The sequence below is a fragment of the Colletotrichum scovillei genome (genome assembly GCF_011075155.1).
Source record: "Colletotrichum scovillei strain TJNH1 chromosome Unknown Contig00004, whole genome shotgun sequence".
Taxonomy (NCBI): domain Eukaryota; kingdom Fungi; phylum Ascomycota; class Sordariomycetes; order Glomerellales; family Glomerellaceae; genus Colletotrichum; species Colletotrichum scovillei.
Genome location: NW_023336262.1, coordinates 1434449 through 1458807, shown reverse-complemented (window position 1 = coordinate 1458807; position 24359 = coordinate 1434449). Strand labels below are relative to the sequence as shown.

The window sequence follows — 24359 nt, the reverse complement described above, 5'->3', positions numbered from 1 at the left end:
CTTCCGCCGTGCCTGCCTCCCTGCAGCTCGACACGCTTGAGTCGAGAAGGGCCGGGGACCGTAGGGGCTTGAGGGGGGCTTGGGGTCGACAGGTGGCGCCCGTTAAGGGATCTTGGCGCTGTATTTCCCCGCAAATTCGGCCTCTCACTGCGGTAATGTCCTTGACCGCTGTCCGGGCCGCCGACCTCCCAGCGATATGGTCCAGCCCGGGATGTCACACGGGGCCAATCAGCGTTCATCCATTATTACCTAAGTGTAGGTACGTAGAGAGGTATCTCGAATTTCAAGCGAACAAAACAAACGAGAATATGCATCTTTCTACGAAGAACACTAAGGTAGGTAGCACGATGTTGTAATTGTCAATTAACCTGATTGGGAGTGCAATGCGGATATATCGTGTATAGTGTAATTAGTTGAAGAAAAGTACGATGCCTACTAGCGCATGCATGGTAGACCTTGTTCTCGTCATTTTGGTCTCTGCCATCTTTATTAATTATAATATTGTCCTTTTCATGGACTGGTATCCAAACTTATATCACCCATCAAAGTTTTAAAAATTGTCCTCGAGCTATACTCATGCATATACGCATACACTGCGTATGGCATGATTACCCTCCTAGTAGACAAATCTGAAATCCAAACGCTTGTTTCCGTCTTGCTCGCGCGCCGCGGCATCACTCTGGTACGCCAGCCGCTCCTCGTTGGACATGGCGTCCCATACCCGCGCCTTGCGCTTGTTCAGCAGCACAAGGACCTGTCGGTGCACCAGGAACACGACGAGACTGAAAGCGCAAATCGACACGCAGACCGTGTTGCCGCGCTTGTAGTACGGCGCATCGTAGGCGCGGTAGATTTGGGATCCAGCGAGGGACCCGATCTGCACAATGACGTTGTACGTCGCTGCCGAGATGGCGCGCTTCTTGACATCGAACGTGTTCTCCGAGATCCACGATGAAACGATTGGGTGGAAGTAAGGGTAGCCAGAGATGAGCGTAATAACCGAAAATCGGCTCCATTCGCGCCCACCATCCGGCAGCGTGAGGAGGGTGATGAGCAGGGGCATGATCCAGAGCTCGCCAAAGATGCAGTGGAACGCCCGCTCCTTGAAGTAGTCGCTGCTGAAGGCCAGCGTGAGCATCGTAATGATTTGCAACACGGCCGAGGGCACCGTGAGCATATTGGCGTTGAACGTCGTGAAACCCAGGCGGCGGAGGGTGAGCGTCAAGTACGCCTGGACGGGCGTGGCCGGAATGTAGGCGACGAGGCCGATGAGGTACAGACCCCACATGGAGGGATCGAGCCATGCATTCTTGATGTCCTTGAACGTCATGGGCTCCTTCAGCGCAGTGAGGCCCTTTGCGGGGTCGTCACGGAGGATGCGGTTGATCATGATGACCTCCTGTCTCTCAGTGTACCACGGCTTTCTCCAGAGGACCGTCGTAGTATTCGTCGGGGAGGCGGGGAGCCAGAGGAATGCCTGTAACAACATGGGGTCAGTGGGGGGAATCCTTATGAACCACCATACCTCGGGAGAGAGAAAGCGGGGGAGAAAACGCGGGCAGACATACCATGACAGCCAAAACACAAGTCAGGAGACCCTCTGAGCGGCTAGTCAGCGACAAGACACACAAGGTACGAAAAGGTGAGGGAGCAGATCACATACCCAACAGGAAGAGCCAGAACCAGCCTGTGTGTCCACCAATGCCGCGCATCTTGAGGATACCCGCCGCCAGCAGAGCCGAGATGACTCGTGCAACGTTGAGCGTGGACCAAAACACGGCCAGTCGAACAGACAGCTCCTTTGATGTGTAGAAGTAGGTCGCGAAGAGAATAGTACCAGGAATGAAGCCACCCTCGCAGGCGCCGATGAGGGCTCTCGTCACGTAGAAGCCGGCGCGGGTCGTGATCCAGGCCTGAGTCCAGGAGACGGTTCCCCACATCATCATCATGGTCGGCAGAACGTACTTGAAACCGAAGCGCTTGGTGAGGAACTGGACGGGGAATTCGGCGGCCAGGAAGCACACCAGCTGAATTGTGGTTCCCTACAGGAGCGTATGTTAGCAATTGCGATGGTCAAAGAGGCAGACTGCCAGAACGTACGTTGTTGTAGTCGTCACTGCTGAGCTTCAGGTCTTTGAGGAAATCATCTGCCAGAGCATTGCTCAAGTTTCCTCTGTCCAATTGCAGGCCAAAGAACTTGTTGAACGTTAGCAAAACAGCTTCTCATCACCTCAAAATGGCTTCGCATACCATGATACACAGCATCGTCAGCAACTTGATGTCGGTGATGCGAACCACCTTCCTCTCCTCGGCCTCGGTCCAGGTCGCGGCGGGATCCCATCTGTGCTTTCCTTCGTAAGACTCATGCGGCGGCACGAGGTCAGACAGATTCTCGCGACCGATGACAGGCGCGTCCGAGTCCTGATAGATGGACACGGCGTCCTTGCCGCTGTCGCTGGCCGTTTTCCGCGCGGGGGGCTCGACGTCGGCCATCTTTGCTGTTGCTACCGCTACCGTCGCTTGGTTCAGGCGAGAGAGCTCGTGTAAGCAAGAAGTGAGGTGGAGGCCGGAGCACACACACTTGCCCGAGGTTTCGCTTGCGAAGAAAAAGGGAAACAAAAAGGTAGCGTAAACCGACGGTGATCGACACGAAGCTCCAGTCTCAAGGACGGAGACGTTCTTGATGCTCAACTTAATAGTCGTTCCTCAAACTTCTGATATGTCTGATTGAGGCTAGCAGATCATGGCTCACGACATCTATGCTCGGTCTTGCGTCTTCGAAGGAACCCACATACTAGTGGAGGTGAACCATGTGGTCGGACAAGGGGGCCAAGGGCGAGAGAGAAAAGATGGTGTTGACAACTTTTCTGCTGCTGCTGATAGCGACCGGGTCCGGATGGCCTAGCCGGAGAAGTGAGAGTTGGTTTCTCAAAAAAAAAAAAAACCTTACCCCAGAATTCTCCGCCTACCGATTAAAACCCCGGGCTCTCGGAACGACACCCCCTGGTAACGTGTCTTGGCCAACGGGCGATGTCATTGTCAACATAGTTTTGACTACATGTCATCTGCCCTTTTCTCTGGCGAACGACGACTTCACGTTGAATCGGGGTTTCATTCGTGTTTTCTGTTTTGCTTGTGCCCATGTGGAGGGTGTCGACAAGAAAGGCTTGTGACAAGGAACGGAGCAAATATGCCAGTGGGCAAGGTAGCCCCGGTAGCTAATGTGCCCAGAGCAAAGACGTGATGCTGCCGCGTCCGTTTTCAAGTCCGAAAGATTCTCCGACGAGGACTGCGAGTTTCGAGACTATGAGGCAGAGCAGGAGAGGGGGAGGTGTGTGTGTGTGGGAGGTTAGATGGCTGAGTGTTGTCTCCGGAGGCGGTGCCTGAGGTGCCCCCACTCCGCTGATTGGCCACGGCTGACAGACTTCGCCGAATTAGGAAGCTTTGCGATTGCGCCATCGCCCACCGGTCGGGAGCCTCCGTAACGACGAGGACTCTAAGTCTCTGAGTACTCCGTAATACCTGCCACCCGACCAAGGGGAGGCCATCCTCGTTGGAGAAAACGTCTGACGATCTTCTTTCCCTCCTCACCCCATTTCACTTTACTGGTTACTCCCCGATCTCGCTTTGAAAGCATACAGAAGAAAAAAGAGGAACAATACTCTCCCTCCTTATGATAACGTACGTGGAGAGTGACAGGACATAACGGGTGCTCCGGACATAAAATCTAGCCATATATCTCTCTCATAAATCTTCCCTTTCGCTTATCAGATCTTACCTCACACACCCCCAAACAAAACATGATCGACGACACTCTCAAGCGCCCTGCATCAACAGACTATACCACCTCACACCCCGTGAAATCACAAAAGATCATCAACAACAACAACGACATGCCTTCCGCAGTCTCTACCGGTTCCAACATTGTTGGCGGAAACTCGGCGGCTCGCCCCCGCTTGAGCAAGCCGCCGGTCTACTCCGGTTCTCTGGACAACTTCAAGAACGCAGACATCACCCCTGTCATTGGTCGCGAGTATGAGGGCCTGCAGGTCGTTGATCTTCTCAAGGCCGACGACCAGGTCATTAGAGATTTGGCCGTCACAAGTGAGTTCCTCGTTCATATCTCTATGCATATCAAGCCATGTGCTAATAGAAGGCTTAGTTTCTCAGCGTGGTGTCGTCTTCTTGAGGGACCAGGATGTGACGCCCACCCAAATGAAGGATTTCTGCCTCCGTCTCACAGAGCTTGCCGGATGTGTAAGTGAGAATCAACAACCTCAACTCAACTTGTAACCCAGCTCCCTGACCTGATCCGAGAAATAGCCCGAATCATCAGGCCTTCACATCCACCCCCTGACAGAAGAAGGCAGCGAGCTCGGTGACCAAATCAGCGTCATCAGTAGCGAGAAGCAGAAGAAGGGCGGCGGCCTCACCCACCAACTGAGCGATGTCAGCCGCTTCGCCAGCGCCGGCTGGCACACCGACATCTCTTTCGAGCAGGTCCCCTCGGACTACGCAATGCTCAAGATCCACACCCTTCCCGCCACCGGTGGTGACACTGTAAGTCCCAAACCAACCGGCGTCCCGTCCCCCATCTCATCTCTCTTCCCCTGGAAAGGCTGGCTGGAACTACCCGGACCCTCCCCCTTGCTCACTTGCTTGCTTGCTTTGCTCGCCATCAAACCCTTGCAGTTGCATTGCAGATGAAAGGTGGAACCTTGCCCGGCTAACTGGGTGAACTCGTAGCTGTGGGCTTCTGGATATGAGATCTACGACAGACTCTCCCCTCCCATGCAGAAGTTCCTCGAAGGGTTGACGGCCACCCACGACGCCACATTCTTCCACGACGAGGCCCGCAGGCTGGGTAACCCCCTCCGAGAAGGCCTCCGCGGCTCGCCGCTGAACAAGGGCTCCGAGCTCAAGTCCATCCACCCCGTGATCCGTACCAACCGTAAGTATAATGCCCGTCCATCACATCACTCCACCTCTAGTCAAAAGCAGTCCAAAGAAAAAGGTCTAGAACCTCAAGCTGACAAACTCACTTCAGCCGTAACGGGATGGAAGTCCGTCTACGTGAACAAGGGCTTCACCAAGCGCATCAACGGCGTCACAAAGGACGAGTCCGACGTCCTCCTCGCCTACCTCTTCAACCTCGTCACCCAGAACCACGACGCCCAGGTCCGCTTCAAGTGGCGCCAGAACGACCTCGCCATCTGGGACAACAGGAGCATGTGGCACTGCGCCACCTACGACTACGTCGAGGCCAGGGCCGGCGACCGCGTTGCCTCGTTGGGCGAGGCGCCGTATCTCGACCTGAACAGCACGGGTAGACGTGAGGCGTTGGGGCTGTGAAGAAAGGAATGTTTGACGAAAAAGTTTTGGATCACGAACGGCGTTGGGTTTTTGGTAGTTCTGAGATGAAATTGGTGTTAGGCCTTTGACGAATTGAAGTTTGTTAGCATTATGAGAAAGACACGGCACTATGAATCATTGTTGGAAGAATCATCCATTGCATGCTTGCTGTGGCATAAGGTAATCTGTTTCATGATGCTATAAATATCAGTCAACCGCCACATGCTAGCGATTCTATCCCATTGCCCCTGGCTGCCATGCTCGCTCAAAAAGCCGTCCTTTCATCACCCTCTTTTCTCATCATCGCTTAGTTGATCTACAGTATCGCCAGTATCTTCGTGAAGCAAGTCTCCAATCCACTTGCTTTCTTCGAGTATGCTTCTTGCTTCCTCGGCTTCCACTACCATATCATCAGATATCAACAGCACTGCCAATTCCGGGACCAACACTGCCTCCACATAGCTAGAATAACCACGCGACGATATCAGCCGATCGTCGACGGCTCGTTCTCTCAGAATCGATGAAAAGCGACCGATAATGTGCTCTGAGAATGCACGAAGGCCCCGCGGGCCGTAATAGCCAGGCGTCAAGCTATCTTCTGCCTTGAGCAAGGTCCGGTTCTTGCCCTCCTTGACCTTGTCAAGCAGCAAATCGCCAAAGTGAGAAGATCCGCCGTTGATAATCTTTCCAAGGAAGCTATAGTGAGTGGCGATTCGAGTATCAAGTCCCTCCCAGTCGATCTTGGGGTAACCCCGAGCATCCCAAGCCTTTTCAGCAGACTTCTTTTTGTGCAGTCGGCAGAACTGAATCTGCTTTCGGATGTGCAGACGGGCACCCTTGGAGAAATCTTGCAGTAGCTTCTCATCGACAATCTCATTGCACATAGGGCAACGTGCCTCTGCAAGCTGCTTGAGGTCGCTGTCCAAGTCTGACAAGTCCGAGGATTCAAATGAGAATTTCCTCGTCTTCTTCAAATGAGACTCGGGACTTGACTCTATACTGCGAAGCTGTGGGCACGCATTCGTTGGACTCTGCAGAGACTCAGGCAGGGAAGCGGATGGAAGTTTGAATTCGGCCTTTGCTTTTCGCTTTGGTGATGAATGAGGACTGAGAGATACATGCTTCATGACAGGATGAGCAGAAGCGTGAGGAGGAGAGGATAGAAACGTGGCCGCAGGCTCAATGATGCGTTTTGGAGGTGTCTGGCTCAAGAACTGGTCAAATGGGTCGTCATCGTATGCTTTGAAAGACGGCTGCACCATCTTGGGCGCGGAAGCTGATCAATGGTTAGTAACCCCATAGTTTTGAAGCCAGTGTACAACAAACCTTCTTTTCCTAGCTTGGACATCGGCCTCTCTTGCGATGACTTCGGTTTTGACTTTGTGGGAGGTCTGATACGCCCTCTGTTGTTTTCACCTCGACCATAGCTCTTCTTCCGTACTAGTAATCTTTTGGCCTCTTTCTCGTCGTCAAAGTCGATTTTCCGGGCCTTTGTTACCTTAGATTCTGGACTAAGTGCTCCACCGTCTGGTGAGTTTCTCTTGCTGCCACGAGTTGTGGAGAAGGAACCCTGAGAGCCTTTGTATTGCGCTTGTCCTTGAGAGCTTTCCTGTGAAGCGCTCCACGTCTTGCTCTGCTCCTTTCCTCTCTTCGATGAGCCGAAATAAGGTCGAGCCATGTCGGCGCGGGATGACCAGGCACTCTGATCATCATCAGAGTCTGAAGCTGGTTTTGTACTCGAAAAGACCCGAGACGCCTCTTTCGAGCTTGGCATGGCCTTCGAAGGGATCGATCCCCTGCAAGGTTCTGGATCGGTAATCTCATCATCAGAGTCATCAGGTGGCCGGTCTACCGGTCTGTCGTCGGCGACTAATGTCCGTCGCTGGCCATTGACCTGTGACAATAAAGGCCGAACGCGGTTGTCTCTCGCAAGGCCAGCTCGCCTCTGCATCGTTGCCTGCTTTGGGGGCATGTTGACCCTGAAAATGCCTTACAATGATGCCTAACAGAGCGTTGGGTCGACTGAGTTATGCTCTCGAAAGGCAGAAGTATCGGTAATCAAGTATTGCCTGCGGAGACAGCAGGCATCTCACACGGAGCTCAACATCAGTCTCCGGCCGGGTTCGCTTCCGCTTCCGGTTCAATCCCTGATAATTTGTAATGGAGGTTGGCGAACATATGCAAGGTGATCAACGACAACCCCCAATTGACATTGAGTCTTCGTACGTAGCCTCGACCGATAAATGGTCTTCTCAATTGCGGAGGAGACGTTGTTTGTTCGGCCCCCGGAGCCACAAAATTCGCTGCCGCTTGAGGTTAAGTGGAAGTGCTGACCCGGGGAAAAGGTGGAAGCTACAATCGCGTTCTCAACGCGTGCCTGCCCAAGCACCGGCCAAGCAGTGTATAAATGACCCCACCCCACTCTGTCAATGGGGGTACGTCCACGTTAGCGGGAAACCCCTGGTGGCTCAGTGACTTTTGGCGCAGAAGCTGGAGCTCCCCATCCTGCGCAGGGGTCTTTGATTGACTGTTGACTTTACTACTCCGTACATCGACAACTGGGCCGTTAAGCTTCACGGGCGACGCCTTACCGACGACTCGAAAGGGGTGCATTGCCAGACAACGCGTCCTCATCCGCCGAATCCCCCGATTCTACCCTGATTCTTCGTCATGGCGTTGAATCGGAAATACGCAGCATTACCAGACCTTGTCAGCATACTCATACTACTAAATGCCAAGCAGACAATACTGACGAGGTTCAGGACTCGGCCCCGGACGTGTACGAGACGCCAGAGCTGACAGACGACACCTCCACTGTTCCTGTGCGTTTCTTACCCTGAGATCGTCTGCTATGGCTGACCAGCGCGCAGACGACAACCGGACAATCGCATTCGGATGACGATTTCGACGACGACCTCGACGATGACGCCAACGGCATTTCAAGGTCCCGACTTCGGGTAGATGAAGCACGATCTCGTTTCCTTCCGGCGGGCGTGGACGCCACAGGGGTCGACTTTTCCGATCGAGTAGACGGCAAGCGCAAATCGTACAAGGCATCAACGAGACGCCAGCGTTTCCTGCAGGATGGTACGGAGCAATTCGGCGATCTTAGCGACGAGGACGACGAGGACAGCCTGGAACGCAAGATAGCGCGGCTGCAACGAGAAGTAGAGGAAGCCAAGGAGGAGTACGGAAAGAGGAAGGAGGCTTCAGCAAAATCTACGACAGGAGACCATGACGAGAAATTGGGGTCTCTCAGCAAGGTCCTGGACGAGATCTCTAAAACTCTGGAACCGCATACGAGCGCTTCTCGCGCACTTCAGCCAGTGTCTCAATCATCTGGACCATCCAAGAATGAATCGCAAGACTTGGTGGCACCGGGGAACTCTGCAACCTACACAGTAACGTATGCTCCTACCTACGAACAGAGTCACGCTCTTGCCACCGCCGCGGACTTTGACCGACGACTGGTCCTCCTTGAGAAGGCAATCGGAGTAGGATCAACCGCCCTGCCGGAAGTCGACATCAATGGGCTGCCCAGAGCCATTCTTCCCACGCTTGATGGGCTTCAGAAGCAGATTACGACTCTGTCGCAGGCGTCAACATCGAATCTAGATTCAATCAGCCGTCGAGTCCGTACCCTCATCCAAGAAGCTCAGGAGCTGGAAAAGGCACGCCAGGGGGCTAAATCTGCGCAAGAAACCCTCGGCAATGGTACGGCATCTAGCGAAGATGTCCCGCCCCCCGAGCAGCTGGCAAAGATTAACGCTCTTTATGGGACTTTGCCGACCATTGAGAACCTCGCTCCTCTCTTACCACCGTTGCTTGACCGCCTGAGGTCCCTCCGCGCAATCCACTCTGACGCTGCCACTGCGAGTGAGATGCTCGGCAGAATTGAAAAGCAACAAACCGATATGGCGACGGATCTTAAGCAATGGAAGGACGGGTTGGAAAAGGTCGAGGAGGCGATGAAGGAGGGTGGCACTGCCATGACCGGAAACATGAAGGTCATGGAGGCATGGGTAAAGGACTTAGAGGGACGCATTGCGAAGTTGCCATGATTGACTTCCGCCGTCAAAAGATACCCCTGCTTTAATAGAACAATCGAGCCGAGTTACAAACCTCTTGCGGACGTGTCCATAATCTGGCCCTCGATGTGTAGTCGTAGAAGGCTGGGCCCTTGCGAGGTTTTAGGATCTAAGCTTCCCAACTTCGACGTGCATGTATGTCACTACAAACCCCATTATGGAAAGCCAGAAATAATCATCAAAGCACCCTGGATGAACTCCGCAACCCGATCAAAAAACATTGTAGATGTCAGATGCGTTCGAAATACAGCAAAATTTTTGCCAGTTTCTACTTCCGCAGACGCCCACACGGCTTCCGTCCGGTGCATCGGCATCTGTTTCTTACAGTAAGGTAGGTAGAGTGGTCAATAGACAATGCCCTTCACAAGTTCACATTCCTGTTTCTGGGCTATTAAGGTATTTGGGTATGCAGCACAAATATGGGGTTAATGATGGGTTTCGGTAAGCGGTGAACGCGGCAGAAACCAGATGGACATTGCGCCCGCCTCCCGACCAATGAGAGGGCGCTGGGTCTCTAGCACGCACCGTGGAAGGGTTTCCTTTCGCTAAAGCCCTTCCACAAGTCTTCGTAGCGAAAAAAAGATCGTACTCGCAGTCAACCATCAACCCGCGCAGCCCACCACCCAGCAGCACCTTCGCAACCACATACATGTACGTGTCGCGACGCCCGAGGAAAATTGATAGAGATCTTGATCGACTGACGTAGAATTTTCGCCAGCAGTCAAAATGGATTCCGCTAAGCAGCCTGTCAAGCTTGTGAAGGTCACCCGCGTCCTGGGCCGTACCGGTATGCCCCGCCTCTCTTCCCCCGAAAAATAGAGAAACGAAACCCTTCCCGACGAAGATCGAATCCACGATTGCAACCGAGACGGAAGGAGGGACGAATTTTTGGCAGATTTTCTGACTGCGTATAGGCTCCCGCGGTGGTGTCACCCAAGTCCGCGTCGAGTTCATGGACGACGAGACCCGTTCCATTATCCGTAACGTCAAGGGACCCGGTAAGCGACCACCGAATACCTGCGACCGCCTCCTCACCGAATGAGGGGGCAACAGCGACAAACGCGCGAAGGGAACCAAGAACACTGGCTAACATCTGTCTCTCTAGTCCGTGAGGACGACATCCTCTGCTTGCTCGAGTCTGAGCGTGAGGCCCGCAGACTGAGATAAGGCAGCTGAATCGGCGGCGGCGTGTGTTATGGACATTACGAGGAACGGAATCATGGTTCTGAGGATGGGACAGGAACATTGCGAGGGCTTCGTCACCCGAGCCCACGGCTTTCGTGTTTAGAGGAGTCAAAAAACGGATTCTGCATTGCGAATACAGCAAGGTTCTCCCACCCAGCCGCGAGGCAACTCTGCACGAAGAACGACCTCGTGTACCTGTTTGTGATGCGACGCTGGAAGGGGCAAAGGGAACGGCGTCTACGAGATATATCAATCAATGGACAGCCTGGGAAAATTCATCAAACATCTTCTGCACCAGTTCTTTGCATCTCGACTGACTGCTATGTGATTCATGCGGCTTGGGTGATACTATTCCCTCGGGGAAACGATATGAGAAGGCGACGTCTGCAAGGGATATCTTCAACCAACTTGATTGTCAACGTAGTCTTGAAACCTACCTTCAACATCAACTTCTACAGACCGCAACTGTCATCACAATCGCGAATTGCCCCGCAAGCTGGGCCTGAGAGCCGCAAAGCGCAAGGCCGCAAACTCCTTGGTATGTGTCACGTGACTGGGGTCAACGAAAATTTCCTTGGACTGCCCCACTCCCTCATCTCTTGCAGCTATAAACTTCCCTGGATTCCCAATCACTTTAGCCTTTTCTCTTCCTTCACCCTCAACCCTTGAAAGGGGGCATTCCGCGAAGTGGTAAGTCAAACAGTCTCTATTTTTCTGCTCGTTACAACAGTTGGGATGATGTATCCAAATTAGCATGTATTACCTGAATTCTTTTGATGTATCAAAATTATCACCAAGATCTCTGACACCAACACTATCAACTACTCTTTTGTGTTCACTCCAAGCTTTTGTAGCATTGGCTAACCCAAACAAAAGATTGCAGATCTCTACCAATCATACTTCGAACATGGCTGCGGCTCCCAAGCCACCCAAAGAGCACTTCAACGTCCTGTTCTTTGCAAGCGCTGGCTCCTTCACGTCCAAACAATATGAGGTGTTACCAGCCCCTCTCCCCTTGAAGAAGCTATTCGATGCGCTTGAAGAGAGACACGGCGGGTTCAAGGAGAGGTTCTTAGAGTCGTGTTTGGTGACGGTCAACTTAGAATACGTAGATATCCCGGGGCCGGATGACGAGGACGGTCCGATGATACTGTCCGGCGATGAAGTAGCCATCATTCCTCCCGTCAGTTCCGGGTGAAGGGGTCCCGTCGGTGGCAGCCCTCGTACCTGTGACTTGGTTCATCATGTCGTCATGGGTACAGCAGGAGTCAATCTCTCCAGCAGCGCTTGTTTTTCGCTACCTGCCATCTCGCGTGCTCTGTGCTTGACCCAGCAACGGGTCGCGTTCGCTATCCTGTTGTTCTTGCGGTCGTTGCCAAAATTGCACTCGGCTCCAGTCACGCTTCCACAGCCGCCACCAGTCCGGGTCCTGCTTGCTCCGTCGTCTCCCCCAGCGTACGCCGAGCACGATCAAGGCCACCAACAAGACCACGACGAACGTCGACACTATGGAGATGATAGACGTCAGACTCGTGATAGTCGAAACTTGGCAGCCCAACGGCTTGGTGCGCAACTCCCATCGTTCCGCCCAGTGCGGACAAATGTTCTCGTCGTAGGCGGGTGCCAGCAATGGAATCGCATACGGATTAGGGACGCAGGCGGACGTCTATATCAAGGAACGCAGACACAGCATCACGAATTAGCAAAAAGAATCCGTTTCATCATTTCCGACTTTTGGCGTGGTAGAACGGTACCATGGGACACCAGCTGCATTCGTCCTCCGCCAGGCACACCTTGCAGTCCTGGTGGTTCCAGCACCGGAAGAAGTGCTCTTCGGATGATTCTCTGGCTGATGAGAAGTTGTGCTTCAGTTGCCATAGTTCTTCGGCGCTGAGTTTGTCCATCTTGTAAGAGTCCGGTATAGCGGCACAGGCGGCAGTAACGCGCCTACCTAAACTAGCCAATTGGTGATTGCGATTACGATTGGGGGTGGAAAGTGAATCTTGTGATGGAAGTTGCCAGTGGGACGAGTACGGGATGACACCGGAGTTGTGCGGGGAAGGAGCTGGTCGAGTTGGAGTCCGTGCGCCTATCACTTGGATCGCAGTCTCTCACAGTTCATCACTTCAACAAGCCTCGCGCTTCAAATCATAGCATCCTGATACCCATCATATGCATATAAGAGATGCCTTATTTATGGTCTGAGAACATTCCGTTTGAGCCATTTCAGCAGAGAACCTTGAATGCGGTCGTTCCTCGGACAAATCCCCCAAAGAAATTCAACATGACAAATTACGGCAGTATGTCCATTTGAGGTGTCCTTTCAAAGTATCGCCAACAAGCGGCGGCCACGGAACAAGACGGCCACCGGACACCGGCAACTATGCAGGTACCGCCGCTTGAAGGTTGCTCCCACGGGAACGTCAATGTCTTGGTCCTGCGGCTTGTTACGGATACTCCTCAGGGGCCAGTCCTGGAGGATGCTGCACTGCAAGCAATATAAGCAATTGGTCCCAAGATCACGGATTCGACGATCTCCCATCAATCGGCAACTTGGGAATAATACCCTTAGCGGCGACATGCCGGCAATTTATGGATAAATTACCCCTGCCTTCGAGAAGCAGCCGCAAGCCGACAACAGCTCGACAAGTATGTGATTCGAAAGCTGGGTACTTGCCTTCAGGGAGGCCTTCGGATACAGCTACCGATGTGAGTTGGACTTTGTGTATCAAGATACTTACAGCTATGGTGGTCACATGAGAAGATCATCTACGTGTATACCGATCTGGTCCTGTTCCAGGGCATGCAATTATTGCTGTCACCGAGGCTGTCGTGAGCTGTCATGCGCTGCCTAGACAGTCCACAGACTGCCGTTGATCGAAAAGTCGGCCCGGTTTAAAGACACTACGGACAAGAGGAAGCATGGAGGCGGCTGACTACCTAGGTATGTCTCGAACGCGACCATCGACTTGCGAGTCTGCAACGAGGAACGCGTCGGCTGAGAGCCGACTACGGTTAATCAAATCGCAACTCCGTTCGTGTTGGTTCAGTCACGGGCAAGACCCTGCAATCCAATGTTCTGCCGTTGGCATAGCGCGATCTTCCCTCTATCAACCACTACCGGGTGTCATTCAGCCTGATATCAGGCTAAATGGCTAAATGCATCGGGTGCCCTGGGTGGCGCCGGTCAACGACGTGGTATCCTGGCAGGAACCCCATGTGAGGCAGCGGCGCAGTAGCCATTTTTCAACCTCACGCTAGGAATCTCCAACCCCTCGAGTCTTCTCCAACAGTCAACTTGGACACGGTGCGATTCTCAGCGTTGTCGTGGGGCTCCGCAAACGCATCTCCACGACCCACGACGGTTTAGTGTAGAGGCAGGACCGTTCGACTAAGGAACTCGATCATTCATGCTAGGCATGAGCTGCTCAAGTGTCGTACCACTGACAGGCCTGGTGTGCGAGGCCTTCCCCAACACCCCCCACCGCTGTTTACACCCACGCTCGAAAGCACCCACGTGAACTCTTCACCTAGCAAGGATCCTGGCGAAAGTCAGTCAAGGAGTGATCTGACTGAGAATGGCAGGCCTTACCACTCTCGAGTTCTCTTTACAGGACGGGATGGTATGCAAAGTCGGGCTGTTCCGCTTCATCGTGGATCGACTGACAGTCGAGCAGCAGTATCGACGGAAGAATCTTGGCCCTCATGGTGACCCTCCGCACGGCGCACGCCCACGAATCCACACCCTCAATGACCTTGGGGAGGGTGGGTCTGTGGGTACTCAGAGAGGAGCGGTTCTCGGCCGACCAAGTTACGAGAGATTCGCATGCACCCGCTGTCGCCCCATTGCTGCGGAATCCATCCCGCCGGCACAAGGACTGATCGCGCTGAAAGCGCCATACGTCGTCAAGAGGCATATCATATCAGATCGCCATAAGTTACCGTGTGAGAAGCAGACTTGTCTCTAGAATCTGGATACGCCTCAGTGGTTTGAGTAAGCGCAAAAGGCCCGTCTAGCTTTTGGTACACTCTAGGCCCGCAGCCCGTGTCCTCAAAAATAACACCAATGGCACGGTGGAAAGCTTTACCGATGGTGTCTCTCTCTAAGCAGGGGTCCCTCCTCGACATTGTTGCATCGACGGGACGGAGGTGTCTGCACTTTCGGTTTGGCCTACCGCCTCATCGCAGCAAACTTTGGTCCCCGGACATGAGTACCGAAGCACCTTATTGAAGCATTTACTGTTTTTCATGCGTCGAAAGAGCTTCTCATTTTCACGTGGCGAGCAAGATTTCTCTCATTTCCCCAGGAATTATTTGGGATAATACGCGTGGGAAGCATCCATTGACTGATACTTCGTTACGGCCCCGGCGTGATTACTGCATCAAGCCGGCCCAGGGACGGCACGGCACACGGAAACACACGGAATAGAAAGAGTATACTTGGCGAGTCACGGAGGCGTCATGCCGGGTTTAAGTCGAGTCGCCATGTTCCCAGCGCCCACATTCTAGTGGTAAAGACGACCGATTTTAGCTTAGCGATGAGTCGTCCACCTCGGCCTTGTCTTCCCCGCAGCGGTCGACTAGTCAACCCCAAACTCGTCTAATTTTGCGGTTCTTTTTCTCTCCGTCCTCACTTGCTGGGATATCTCTGGGGTTAACTCTTAAGCGGCCGGCAAAAGCTGTCCGTCTTCTTCAGCCTCTTGTCCGAAACTTCAGCCATTGACGTCAACTGAAAAGCTCCCGGAACTGGTCTTCTCATCACCTCAATGTTCATACCCGTATGTTTACAACTTTCAGTCGTAGTCGAGCGTGTCGAGTCACTTTGGGGAAAGAGAATGGGACAACGGGCGGGACCGTCGCAGTCTCCACTTGAAAGGCAACCTCCCTGCTTACCTCCATCTCCTTCTCCACGGGACCCCAGGGGGAACGTTCAGCAAAGTGGGAACTCTCACACCTTTCGCCCTTTTCCCATCTAGTCTTGTCCTTGTCTAGTGGGTTGAAGTGTCCACACAGGCGCCCGGCAAAATACAATTGCCAAAGTTTGGAGAAATAGGTGTCCGATTCGCATTCACCCGTTCGGACGGCAGCAGATTTCTTGGGGAAGAGCCTAGTTCGGATAGGTGTACGCCGTACGGGTAGAGAGTAGAGGAAAGCCTCCCGCCCCTCGTGACTTGATACTTCTCGGAGCCAAACTTGGCAGCGAAGCTTTGTCTTGAAACGGTTCAAGCCCATCGCATTTTGCCGGGAGACAGTGGCAATCCCCTGCGCCGCGTACGCACTAGGAGACTCCATGGGCCTGGCAGTTTACCTTGGCCGGCAGGCTGCTTCGTCCTCGTGCAGGAGGATATTCTCAAAGTCGCCATGATATTGACAGCTGATTGGGAACCGGTCGACCTCCGCTAGGATTTCACGCAAAGGATCCCAACCAAGTGGTTCCAGCTTCCAACACCCCCCCGCCCCCAAGAAGACCGGTCTCTAGACCTAGGCCTTCCCGGTCCGATGCCCCGTCTGGGACTGTTCGCACTGTTTATCTTTTGCTTCCCATCTGTTCGTCTTATGATCCACAGCTCCATATAATAAGACCTGGAGACCCCGCGTCGTAGATCGAGGTTGTCTTTCTCGCCCTGTCCGTCCCTCTCAAGTCACCTTCTGGCCTAAACAATACGGAGACCTGCTTCTGGCTCTTGCTCTGGTCGCCGGCAGAAAGCCAAACGTCAACTTTACCACGACAACCCACACACGATATACAGCTCCATTGAGCAGACGCCAAAATGGGTTTCCTCAAGGGCGTTACACAGAAGAAGACCAACAGTGAGGCTGTTGTCATAGCTCAGGAAGAGGCGCCGGATTTTGAGAAGGTCAACTGGGTGAAGGACCCCGGTCTGAGGAAGCTTTACTTCTACGCCTTCGTCCTTTGCATTGCCTCCGCGACTACTGGTTACGATGGGTAAGTTGCGCAAACGATCATGAAAGAGAACACAATCAGGCCCGTTTGCTGACAGTAAGGTGATCTATAGCATGTTCTTCAACTCTGTCCAGAACTTCGACTCATGGCAGTCCTTCTTCGATCACCCCAAGGGAGGCCAGCTCGGTCTTCTCGGTGCCTTTTACCAAATCGGCAGTCTGGTTTCGATTCCCATTGTGTAAGCGACGTTCTCGCACGAAGCCCCCCTGGCGATCGACAAGTTTACTGACCCTTTTGAAGCCCCTTCATTGCCGACAACTTTGGCAGAAAGATCCCTATTGTCATCGGCTGCTTGATCATGGTTGCCGGTGCCGTCTTGCAGGGAGCCTGCACAAACATGGGCAGTAAGTAGCTACAAAGATGTAGCAACGTTTTCTCAGAGGCTGACCATTCGCAGTGTTTATGGGCGGTCGTGTCCTTCTTGGTTTCGGCAACTCCTTTGCCCAGATTACGTCGCCCATGTTGCTCGCTGAGCTTTGCCACCCCCAGCATCGTGCTCGCTTGACGACGGTATACAACTGCTTGTGGAACGTCGGTGCCCTCGTTGTCGCCTGGCTCTCTTTCGGAACCGACTTCCTCGGAAACGAGTGGTCGTGGCGTATCCCTGCCATCGGCCAGGCGGTGCCCTCCGTCATCCAGCTCGCCTTCATCTTCTGTAAGTCATCTTCATGAATCGAGGTTCTCCGTCAGATTCTGACTGGTTATCAAAACAGGGGTCCCCGAGTCTCCCCGTTACCTCATCGCCAAGGACCGCCACGACGAGGCCCTCGCGATCCTGGGCAAGTACCACGCCAACGGCGACACCAACAACCCCACCGTCCAGTTTGAGTTCCGCGAGATTCGCGAGACCATCAAGCGCGAGATCGCCGCCAAGAACAGCAGCAGCTACCTCGACTTCTTCCGCACCGCCGGCAACAAGTACCGCTTCATCGTCCTTATCTCCCTCGGTCTCTTCTCGCAGTGGTCCGGCAACGCCATCATCTCAAACTACACAAACATCCTCTACGCCAACGCCGGCATCGAGAGCTCCACCGCCCGCCTCGGCCTCTCCGCCGGCCAGACCGGTCTCTCCCTCGTCACCTCCCTGACGCTCGCCATGCAGGTCGACCGCTTCGGTCGCCGACCCATCTTCCTCGCCTCCACGGGCGGCATGCTCATGACCTTCGTCTTCTGGACCTTGTCTGCCGGCCTGTACGAGGAGCACGGCTCGCCCGGCTCCAACTACGCCATGATCTTCTTCATCTGGCTGTTTGGCTTCTTCTACGCCTTCGCGTGGTCCGGTCTCCTCATCAGCTACTCCATCGAGATCTTGCCGTACAAGCTGCGTGCCAAGGGTCTCATGATTGTCAACTTGACCGTCCAGGCCGCCCTCACGCTCAACAACTACGCCAACCCCTACGCGTTTGACTACTTTACCGGCCACACCTGGAAGCTGTACCTGATCTACACTGTAAGCTTCCACTCTTCTTCGAGATTAATAAAAGTTTTGGCTAATAATGTTGCGTCTCACAGTGCTGGATCTTCCTCGAACTCGTATTCGTGTACCTCTTCTACGTCGAGACAAAGGGACCTACGCTCGAGGAGCTCGTCAAGGTCATCGACGGCCCCGACGCCCAGGTTGCGGATCTCGATCTCGCGCAGGTCGAGCAGGAGATCAAGCTCGGTCACGAGGCCGAGGAGTTGGAGCACAAGCGCGGTTGAGAGAGGCTATGTGTGTGTGTGTGTGCTTGGCACCATCGCATTGGGGATTTCCCTTCCCCCCAATTTTAGCATCTCACGGGCTTGAAGCTCCGTGACATGAAAGCATATCCGAGCATGCAGATACCCCCCACTATTTAATGTTGTACAGAGATCATGCGATACACGCTTCGTTTAATGATATGATCAAATAAACAGACATGTTGTGTCGTCTACCATTTGTTTCCTTGAGGACGTGACAAGATGTATTGATTCAACGATAGCTACCCAATGTCAGATGAACAACCAAGCGTCAAGATCACCTTGCTAACATCTCATGTGTGATGTATAAACTACTGAACCTCCCAGCAAGGTGTTTCCAAATGTCAGTCGCTACAAACTGCCTACTGCTATGCTCCACTATCACATCTGCGTATACCTGCTAGCTTTCAAGCCGAGTCTTGAACATCATCAGCGTGACGGCCAAGATCAGATAGACCAGGCCGCCTTCCCACCGTCAACTAGACCCAGCCTCATCATCCCTCACCCCGACCAAGGCCTCGTTCCTCTCCACCCCCTCCCCCTCCAGCTCCGCCCTCTCCATCACACCCAGCATCCGCGTCCTCTCCGCAAAAACCAACGTCACCCACTTAATCTCAGCAGCCTGCCTCCTCTCGAGCTCCGCCCGCGCCCTCTCGAGCCTCTCCTCGTGCCGCTTCCGCACGCTGTACATAATCTCCTCCCGGATCGTCCGCTCCTCTTCGACCTTGAGCTTATACCGCGCCACCTCCTCGTCCCGCCACCGCTCCCACGCCCGCCACCCCTTATCCATCGTCCCGCGGAACTCCCGCATCAGCGCCTCGATGCGCGCCTCGCTCGAGGGGCGGTCCGCGAAGAAACTCTCCAGCTGACGGAGGTACGCCTCCTCCGTCCTCTGCTCCGCCAGTACGCGGGCCCCGTACTCCGCCGTCAGGGTCTTTACCTTGGCGGCCAGCTTCTCCGCGGCCGTCTCGACGAGGGCTCGCTGCTCGTCCTCCTGCTTCGACTCGAGCTTCGCCGTCGAGGTCGCTTCCTCGTTGGCCGCGAGCTCCTTCTCCTTATCGTGCTGGTACCGCACCAGGAACTCCTGCAGGTCGTGGATCTGGTCCAGCAGCTCCCGCAGCTCCTGGAACCGTACCTCGACCTCGTACCGCCTCAGACTCTCGATCCGAGCCCGCTCCTCCTCCCACGCAATGCGCGCCTCTTCCTCAAGCCTCTCCATCTCGAGACGCAGAAGCTCGGCTTTCAGCGCCTCCTCGCGCTCAAACTCCTCAATCTGCCGCAACGCGTCGCGGAGCTCCTCTTCGGCCTCGGCCTCGCGCCGCAACCTCTCCCGCCGTCGCGCCGCGGCCCCGTGCTTGATGTGTTCGAGCTGATTCATGGTGCAAGTGCACGTCCGCCACCGCAGGCCGCAGACGTAGCAGAACTGGTAGCCGCACCGGCACGTCATGTGCTGGCACGCCTCGCGGTGCTCGACGAGCGCCTGGCACCGGCCGCAGTGCTGCCACCCTTCCTCCGCGGCGAGGGCGTTCGTCAGCGCGAGGTCCCGGTCGAGCGGGCAGTCTGCGTCGTTGGCGTGGTGGGGTCCCCGGCACATGCTGCAGCTGCGGTGTCCGTCGCGGCACCGGGCCACGCGGGACGCGGCGTCGACGTGTTCGGGGCGCACCCAGAGGCCGCAGGCGGGTTCGGCGCAGTAGATGCGGTCGGCGACGGGGATGGCCCATTCGGCGGCGCGATCTTTGCAGGTCCTCGCTAGCTCGGGGGAGACCTTGCGGAGGTAGAGGCGGGTTGGGATCGGGTTGAGGCAGCATTTGGGGGGCCAGTGGTGTTCGTTTTGGACGGCGGTGGAGATGAGGCGCTCGAAGCAGTCGGGGCAGTAGCTGTGGCATGTGACTTTGATGACTCTCTTGGGGCTGAAGTCGTCGAGGCAGGAGACGCATTCGCTGGTGGGTTTGGTGTTAGATGTCGAGAATGGGTTCAGTGTTGGAAAAGGGGGTAAAGGGAATGTGACTTACACAGTAACGGGAGCTTTCTTTTGCTTCTCTGTGACAGTAGGAGCGGGTTCATCAGACGCTGCTGCTTCCAGGCTCGTCTTGCTCGAGTTACCGCCGAAAAGGGGTGTCTTCTTCGCAGAATCCTTTTCACCAATCTTTTGCAAGATTCTCGTCAGGGCGAAGCGGCTTCTTTTCTTGGGCTGGAATGGCAAGACGATGAGCCCCTGGGACAAGGTACTGCCCTCGCCCGCTCCCGTCATCTCGGGAAACAGCTTGAGGTCCTCGACATCATCTTCTCCCGTCTCGGGCGCCGACGATGGACCGGGTTCTCCGTCGGGGCTAGTGATGATGATGGGAAGATACGGCTCCTTTACCGTGCCGTCTCCCTCGTCGTTCGCGTTTGCTGCTTCGGCTTCCCGCTGTCTCTCATCTTCCTCTAGTTGCCGCCGCTGGTTCTCCTCGGCGGCTCTCGCCTGAAGGGTCTCGATGGAGACCTGTAGAATCTCGAGGGCTACCGTGTTAGTGAGGTTTGGCGCTGTTCTGAGGGACGCCGGCGGATTATATTCAGTCCACCGGGCCTCGTCCTCATTCTCATCCTCTTGTACTGGATTCGCCTCGGTCGCATCGTTTTCACCGACGGGATTCTGAGCTGTGATTTCCTTGCTGGTGATGGCTAGGGTAGGCTTCACCTCATCATCGTCAAAGTCTCGTAGGGTCACAAATGGGTCGCCGTAGAAGCCCACGTAGTCTTCCAGGCGAGCGGGCACGTTCGTCGAGGTTTCCATCTCGACGATGGTTGACGTGGTTGTAGTCATGTACTTGGGTATAAGATGCTGTCTTGGGTGGGAGGTAAATTTTGGCTCTTCGCCGATAGAGAACGGAGAGAAGAGCACAAATAACTAAGCGCCACGCCGGAGAACCCAGTCCATCAAGAGCGGGAAAAAGCGTCTATCTAGGTAGAAGTCTGTCTCATACCAGAGCCCGGGTGGAAGATATGGATATGGAGAATCTAACCAATCCCACCAACCAAACGTAAGAGTCTCTCTACATGGCGTGAGCGGAAAGCGGAGCATAAAGGAAGCCAAGGTGCAGTTGGCGGCTCCTCCGAGCCTCATGACAAGCTTGAAGAAATCCCCATTTTTGGGATCAACGACGAGGCACCCTGATGACAGCTCACAGACCACAGGGCTGAATCTGCCCCGGCTGCACTGCTAGACTGTCGAGAGAGGCGTGGAGGTGGTATGGAGAAACACCACATAAAGTTACAATAGCATTGGCGGCGGCCAAGATCGGCTCTATCGTTTGGGTGAACATAGCCGCGGAGAAAGGGGTTGGTAGCCCGCCAGCGGTAGCTGATTAGATCAAGGCAGACTCGTCAAGCACGATGTCGCGAGCCGAGACCTGGTTGGTTGAGTCTCGTGTCTTGAAGATAAACATCGCGAGGAGGGCCGAACTGGCTGCGAGTGGGCTGCGTTGGTGTTGGGGGCGGAGCTGGGCACGTTCGGCTACTTAGCGCGCGGGCAGTGCAGTGCGCCCTGGAGGTCAGTCTGTAATAACTGCCGCAGTTGGTCACCGAAGGGGTTGCTTGGTGCCATTGGAAGGTATGTCATGCAACGCTTAGCCTCCTGAAGATTGGGTCCGAATAGTTTGGCTGATGGTAAAATGTTCCAGTCGGTGATAATCCGTCGTGGGATCATGTCGTACTCCCGCTGCAGTGCCTTGCAGGCCGAGTTTCCGCCGATTACGGCATAGATTGACGTCCTTGGTAGGGAGCTGGAATGGTGTCAGCCTAGAGCATATAGAAAGAATAACAAATATATTCAAGATAGCTCCAGATGAAAGTTCAAAAGCGTGGCTTTCTCTTCCCCCTATGCTTTTCTGACTTCCGTCTGAAGTTGGACACAGCCGAAGGAGCGAGGATGAGGAACGCCTGCCTGGAAGTTGAACTCGGGGCACGGACCACAAATCGATCCTTCCTGCCTGTGCCTTGCTCAGCGATACATAGATGTCAGACCCCTGAAAACCATCACCAGCATCTGTAGTGTAGTGGTTATCATCCTTGCCTTCCATGACTCTTCGCGGTTAGCAAGGGACCCGATTTCGATTATCGGCGGATGCATGAAAGTAACCAACTCATTCTTTTTCATTTTTGCGCCGTCTGCCCAGGCATGAGTAATTCTCGTACCGCCGATTGCTCATGGGAGATTTCTTGACACCTTGTGAGCAGCGCCGAGTCGCATGTTGTGTTTACTTCCCATGGTTGGAAGAGTCGCCTCAATTAGCATAGCCCATTACAAAAGAAGCTTGCCACCTTCCTAGCAACTCAGCATCAGGCATCTTCAATTTCTTAATGTTTTGATACGCTAGCACGTATTGCGTTGGTCATAAATTCGGCGAGCGCCATCTCACTGCCTCAGCCAAGTTTGTTTAGACTCCATGAGAAACAACAGATTTCAGTTGACAAATGACCATTATCTTAGCAATTGATACAATGCACCACCTCGCCAGTTTCAGCTCCATCCCTAGATCTTTGACTTGACCTTGCTGAACTCGATCTTGTTGATGCAAGAGCCCACATTCTCAAGGCCAACTTCAACAACGTCTCCGTCCTTGAGCCACAATTGAGGCTTGCGACCCATGCCTACGCCCTCGGGACTACATATACCGTCAGTCATGGGGTCGACTAGGGCTCTTCGTTGATCTACTTACGTTCCGGTGAAGATGACGTCTCCCGGTAGCAGGGTAGTGCCCTGGCTCAAGAAGGAGATTGTCTTCTTGATGCCAAAAATCATGTCCTTGGTGTTATTGTTCTGGCCCATTCGTCAGTTCTCAACCCACAGTTCGTTGCCTGCGGTCCAACACCCACCTGAACGGTCTCCCCGTTGACCTTGGTAAAGATCTTGAGGTTTTGAGGATCCTTGACGACCTTGTTGGTCACAATGCCAGGCCCGAACGGTGCCCAGCCGTCAAAGCCTTTGCCGAGAGACCACTGACCGCCACCACGCTGGATTTGCCACTCGCGGTGTGACACATCGTTGCCCACGGCGTAGCCGAGGACGTAGTTGAGGGCGTCGTCCTCGGAGACGTCCGCGGCGGTCTTGCCAATGACAATGACCAGTTCGCACTCGTAGTCCAGCGTGCTGCCGGTCTGAGCGATCGGGTGCACGGGAACGGGGTCAGTCGGTCCAGCCAGAGAGGTCACGGGTTTGTACTGGGAGAAATCAGTCTACCATTTTCTTCTTTCCTCATCAAACGACGACGACTTACGAAGAGAACAGGGAATTTGGGAATTGCCATGTTTGACTAAGGGGTGCTGTTAGCTGTTTATTCAGGACCATTTTGGTGTTCTTTGGCTTTAATCTCACCTCCTTGGCGTGGTTGGCATAGTTGAGGCCGAGGCACCGTACAGTCTTGACGTGCTCAGGCGCAAGGGGGGACAGCAGAAGGCGGATGTCGGCGACGTTTTCTGTGACGTCGTGTCTTCCAAAGATGTCGCCCGTCACGATTCTGGCTTGCCTTGCCTTGGCGATGTCAGTGACGCCGCTCGGGAGAATTGCATCGCCGTAGTACGTCTTGCCATCCCGGGCAAGGAAGCGAACGAGTCTCTGGTGTGAGAGTCAGTATCTCGGCCGCTGTCAGTCACAACTGGGCAGCGATTGACTCACGGAAAATGAGGCCATATCTACGACTAATCAACTGCAAATTTGGGAGAAAGGCTCAAGAAGAAATAAAGCAAGATATGGTACAGTAGATGAGAATATGTTGCAGGTGATGGAATGTGACGAGTATCGGGAGAGAAGCCGAAGACGGGACGCTGTAGCGACTGGACCCCACGAACGTGAAGCCTCCGATTACTATCCGTCGACCCCACACTTCCCCCCATAAGATACCTTAGAGCACGGATTCCAGAGCTAAACCCCGGCTCGCTGTTCGGCGTCAGATGTGCCAGAGCGAAGTGAATTGCGTAGCACTCTGGTACGCCGGCTAATGCATCGGCATCACTACGCCTTGAGCTCCCGGCAGCTGTGCAGCACTATGCGTGCAGCTGAGTGCACCTCT

The 24359-nt window shown here is 54.3% G+C and overlaps 8 protein-coding genes across 8 annotated transcripts; 4 read left to right on the top strand and 4 right to left on the bottom strand.

Moving 5' to 3' along the window:
• Positions 1-616: 616 nt before the first annotated feature.
• HER10_EVM0000741 (major facilitator superfamily transporter) lies at positions 617-2493 on the bottom strand (the record flags this gene model as incomplete). Its single annotated transcript, XM_035470509.1, has 6 exons — positions 617-1477; positions 1569-1600; positions 1664-1853; positions 1884-2042; positions 2101-2196; positions 2251-2493. The coding sequence occupies 6 exons, from the start codon at positions 2491-2493 to the stop codon at positions 617-619; spliced, it is 1581 nt and encodes a 526-aa protein (XP_035334596.1).
• Positions 2494-3530: 1037 nt separating this feature from the next.
• Positions 3531-5352, top strand: HER10_EVM0000453 (TfdA family Taurine catabolism dioxygenase TauD; the record flags this gene model as incomplete). Its single annotated transcript, XM_035470236.1, has 5 exons — positions 3531-4104; positions 4163-4257; positions 4324-4560; positions 4747-4951; positions 5048-5352. Exons 1-5 carry the CDS (start codon positions 3801-3803, stop codon positions 5350-5352), a joined length of 1146 nt encoding a protein of 381 aa, XP_035334577.1. The 5' UTR covers positions 3531-3800.
• Positions 5353-5636: 284 nt separating this feature from the next.
• HER10_EVM0010887 (uncharacterized protein) lies at positions 5637-7491 on the bottom strand (the record flags this gene model as incomplete). Its single annotated transcript, XM_035480332.1, has 2 exons — positions 6679-7491; positions 5637-6628 (listed from the first exon to the last, which is right to left on the bottom strand). Exons 1-2 carry the CDS (start codon positions 7322-7324, stop codon positions 5637-5639), a joined length of 1638 nt encoding a protein of 545 aa, XP_035335331.1. The 5' UTR covers positions 7325-7491.
• Positions 7492-7819: 328 nt separating this feature from the next.
• Positions 7820-9464, top strand: HER10_EVM0006890 (uncharacterized protein). The gene is made up of 3 exons (XM_035476463.1): positions 7820-8061; positions 8115-8174; positions 8223-9464. Exons 1-3 carry the CDS (start codon positions 8023-8025, stop codon positions 9411-9413), a joined length of 1290 nt encoding a protein of 429 aa, XP_035335050.1. The 5' UTR covers positions 7820-8022; the 3' UTR covers positions 9414-9464.
• A 702-nt stretch (positions 9465-10166) lies between these two features.
• HER10_EVM0000845 (ThiS family protein) lies at positions 10167-13128 on the top strand (the record flags this gene model as incomplete). Its single annotated transcript, XM_035470612.1, has 5 exons — positions 10167-10227; positions 10355-10438; positions 10546-10584; positions 11480-11808; positions 13015-13128. The coding sequence occupies 5 exons, from the start codon at positions 10167-10169 to the stop codon at positions 13126-13128; spliced, it is 627 nt and encodes a 208-aa protein (XP_035334608.1).
• A 1678-nt stretch (positions 13129-14806) lies between these two features.
• HER10_EVM0001592 (uncharacterized protein) lies at positions 14807-18420 on the top strand. Its single transcript, XM_035471336.1, has 6 exons — positions 14807-16572; positions 16643-16768; positions 16831-16934; positions 16988-17245; positions 17304-18040; positions 18103-18420. The coding sequence occupies exons 1-6, from the start codon at positions 16397-16399 to the stop codon at positions 18289-18291; spliced, it is 1590 nt and encodes a 529-aa protein (XP_035334658.1). The 5' UTR covers positions 14807-16396; the 3' UTR covers positions 18292-18420.
• Positions 18421-18784: 364 nt separating this feature from the next.
• Positions 18785-22162, bottom strand: HER10_EVM0003198 (IBR domain-containing protein; the record flags this gene model as incomplete). The annotated part of the gene is made up of 2 exons (XM_035472882.1): positions 20322-22162; positions 18785-20249 (listed from the first exon to the last, which is right to left on the bottom strand). Exons 1-2 carry the CDS (start codon positions 21113-21115, stop codon positions 18785-18787), a joined length of 2259 nt encoding a protein of 752 aa, XP_035334783.1. The 5' UTR covers positions 21116-22162.
• Positions 22163-22675: 513 nt separating this feature from the next.
• On the bottom strand, positions 22676-24338 carry HER10_EVM0005243 (fumarylacetoacetate hydrolase). Its single transcript, XM_035474865.1, has 6 exons — positions 23966-24338; positions 23666-23905; positions 23568-23603; positions 23167-23511; positions 23010-23110; positions 22676-22955 (listed from the first exon to the last, which is right to left on the bottom strand). Exons 1-6 carry the CDS (start codon positions 23978-23980, stop codon positions 22823-22825), a joined length of 870 nt encoding a protein of 289 aa, XP_035334931.1. The 5' UTR covers positions 23981-24338; the 3' UTR covers positions 22676-22822.
• Between the last annotated feature and the right edge of the window lie 21 nt (positions 24339-24359).

Coding starts and splice junctions, on each gene's coding strand:
- HER10_EVM0001592 (XM_035471336.1), top strand. CDS start 16,397: ATGGGTTTCCTCAAGGGCGTTACACAGAAGAAGACCAACAGTGAGGCT. Junction 16,573..16,642: donor GCGACTACTGGTTACGATGG/GTAAGTTGCGCA, acceptor GGTGATCTATAG/CATGTTCTTCAACTCTGTCC. Junction 18,041..18,102: donor AGCTGTACCTGATCTACACT/GTAAGCTTCCAC, acceptor TGCGTCTCACAG/TGCTGGATCTTCCTCGAACT.
- HER10_EVM0005243 (XM_035474865.1), bottom strand. Junction 23,604..23,665: donor ATGCCAACCACGCCAAGGAG/GTGAGATTAAAG, acceptor AGCACCCCTTAG/TCAAACATGGCAATTCCCAA. Junction 22,956..23,009: donor GACGTCATCTTCACCGGAAC/GTAAGTAGATCA, acceptor CGGTATATGTAG/TCCCGAGGGCGTAGGCATGG.
- HER10_EVM0006890 (XM_035476463.1), top strand. CDS start 8,023: ATGGCGTTGAATCGGAAATACGCAGCATTACCAGACCTT. Junction 8,062..8,114: donor ACGCAGCATTACCAGACCTT/GTCAGCATACTC, acceptor GACGAGGTTCAG/GACTCGGCCCCGGACGTGTA. Junction 8,175..8,222: donor ACGACACCTCCACTGTTCCT/GTGCGTTTCTTA, acceptor ACCAGCGCGCAG/ACGACAACCGGACAATCGCA.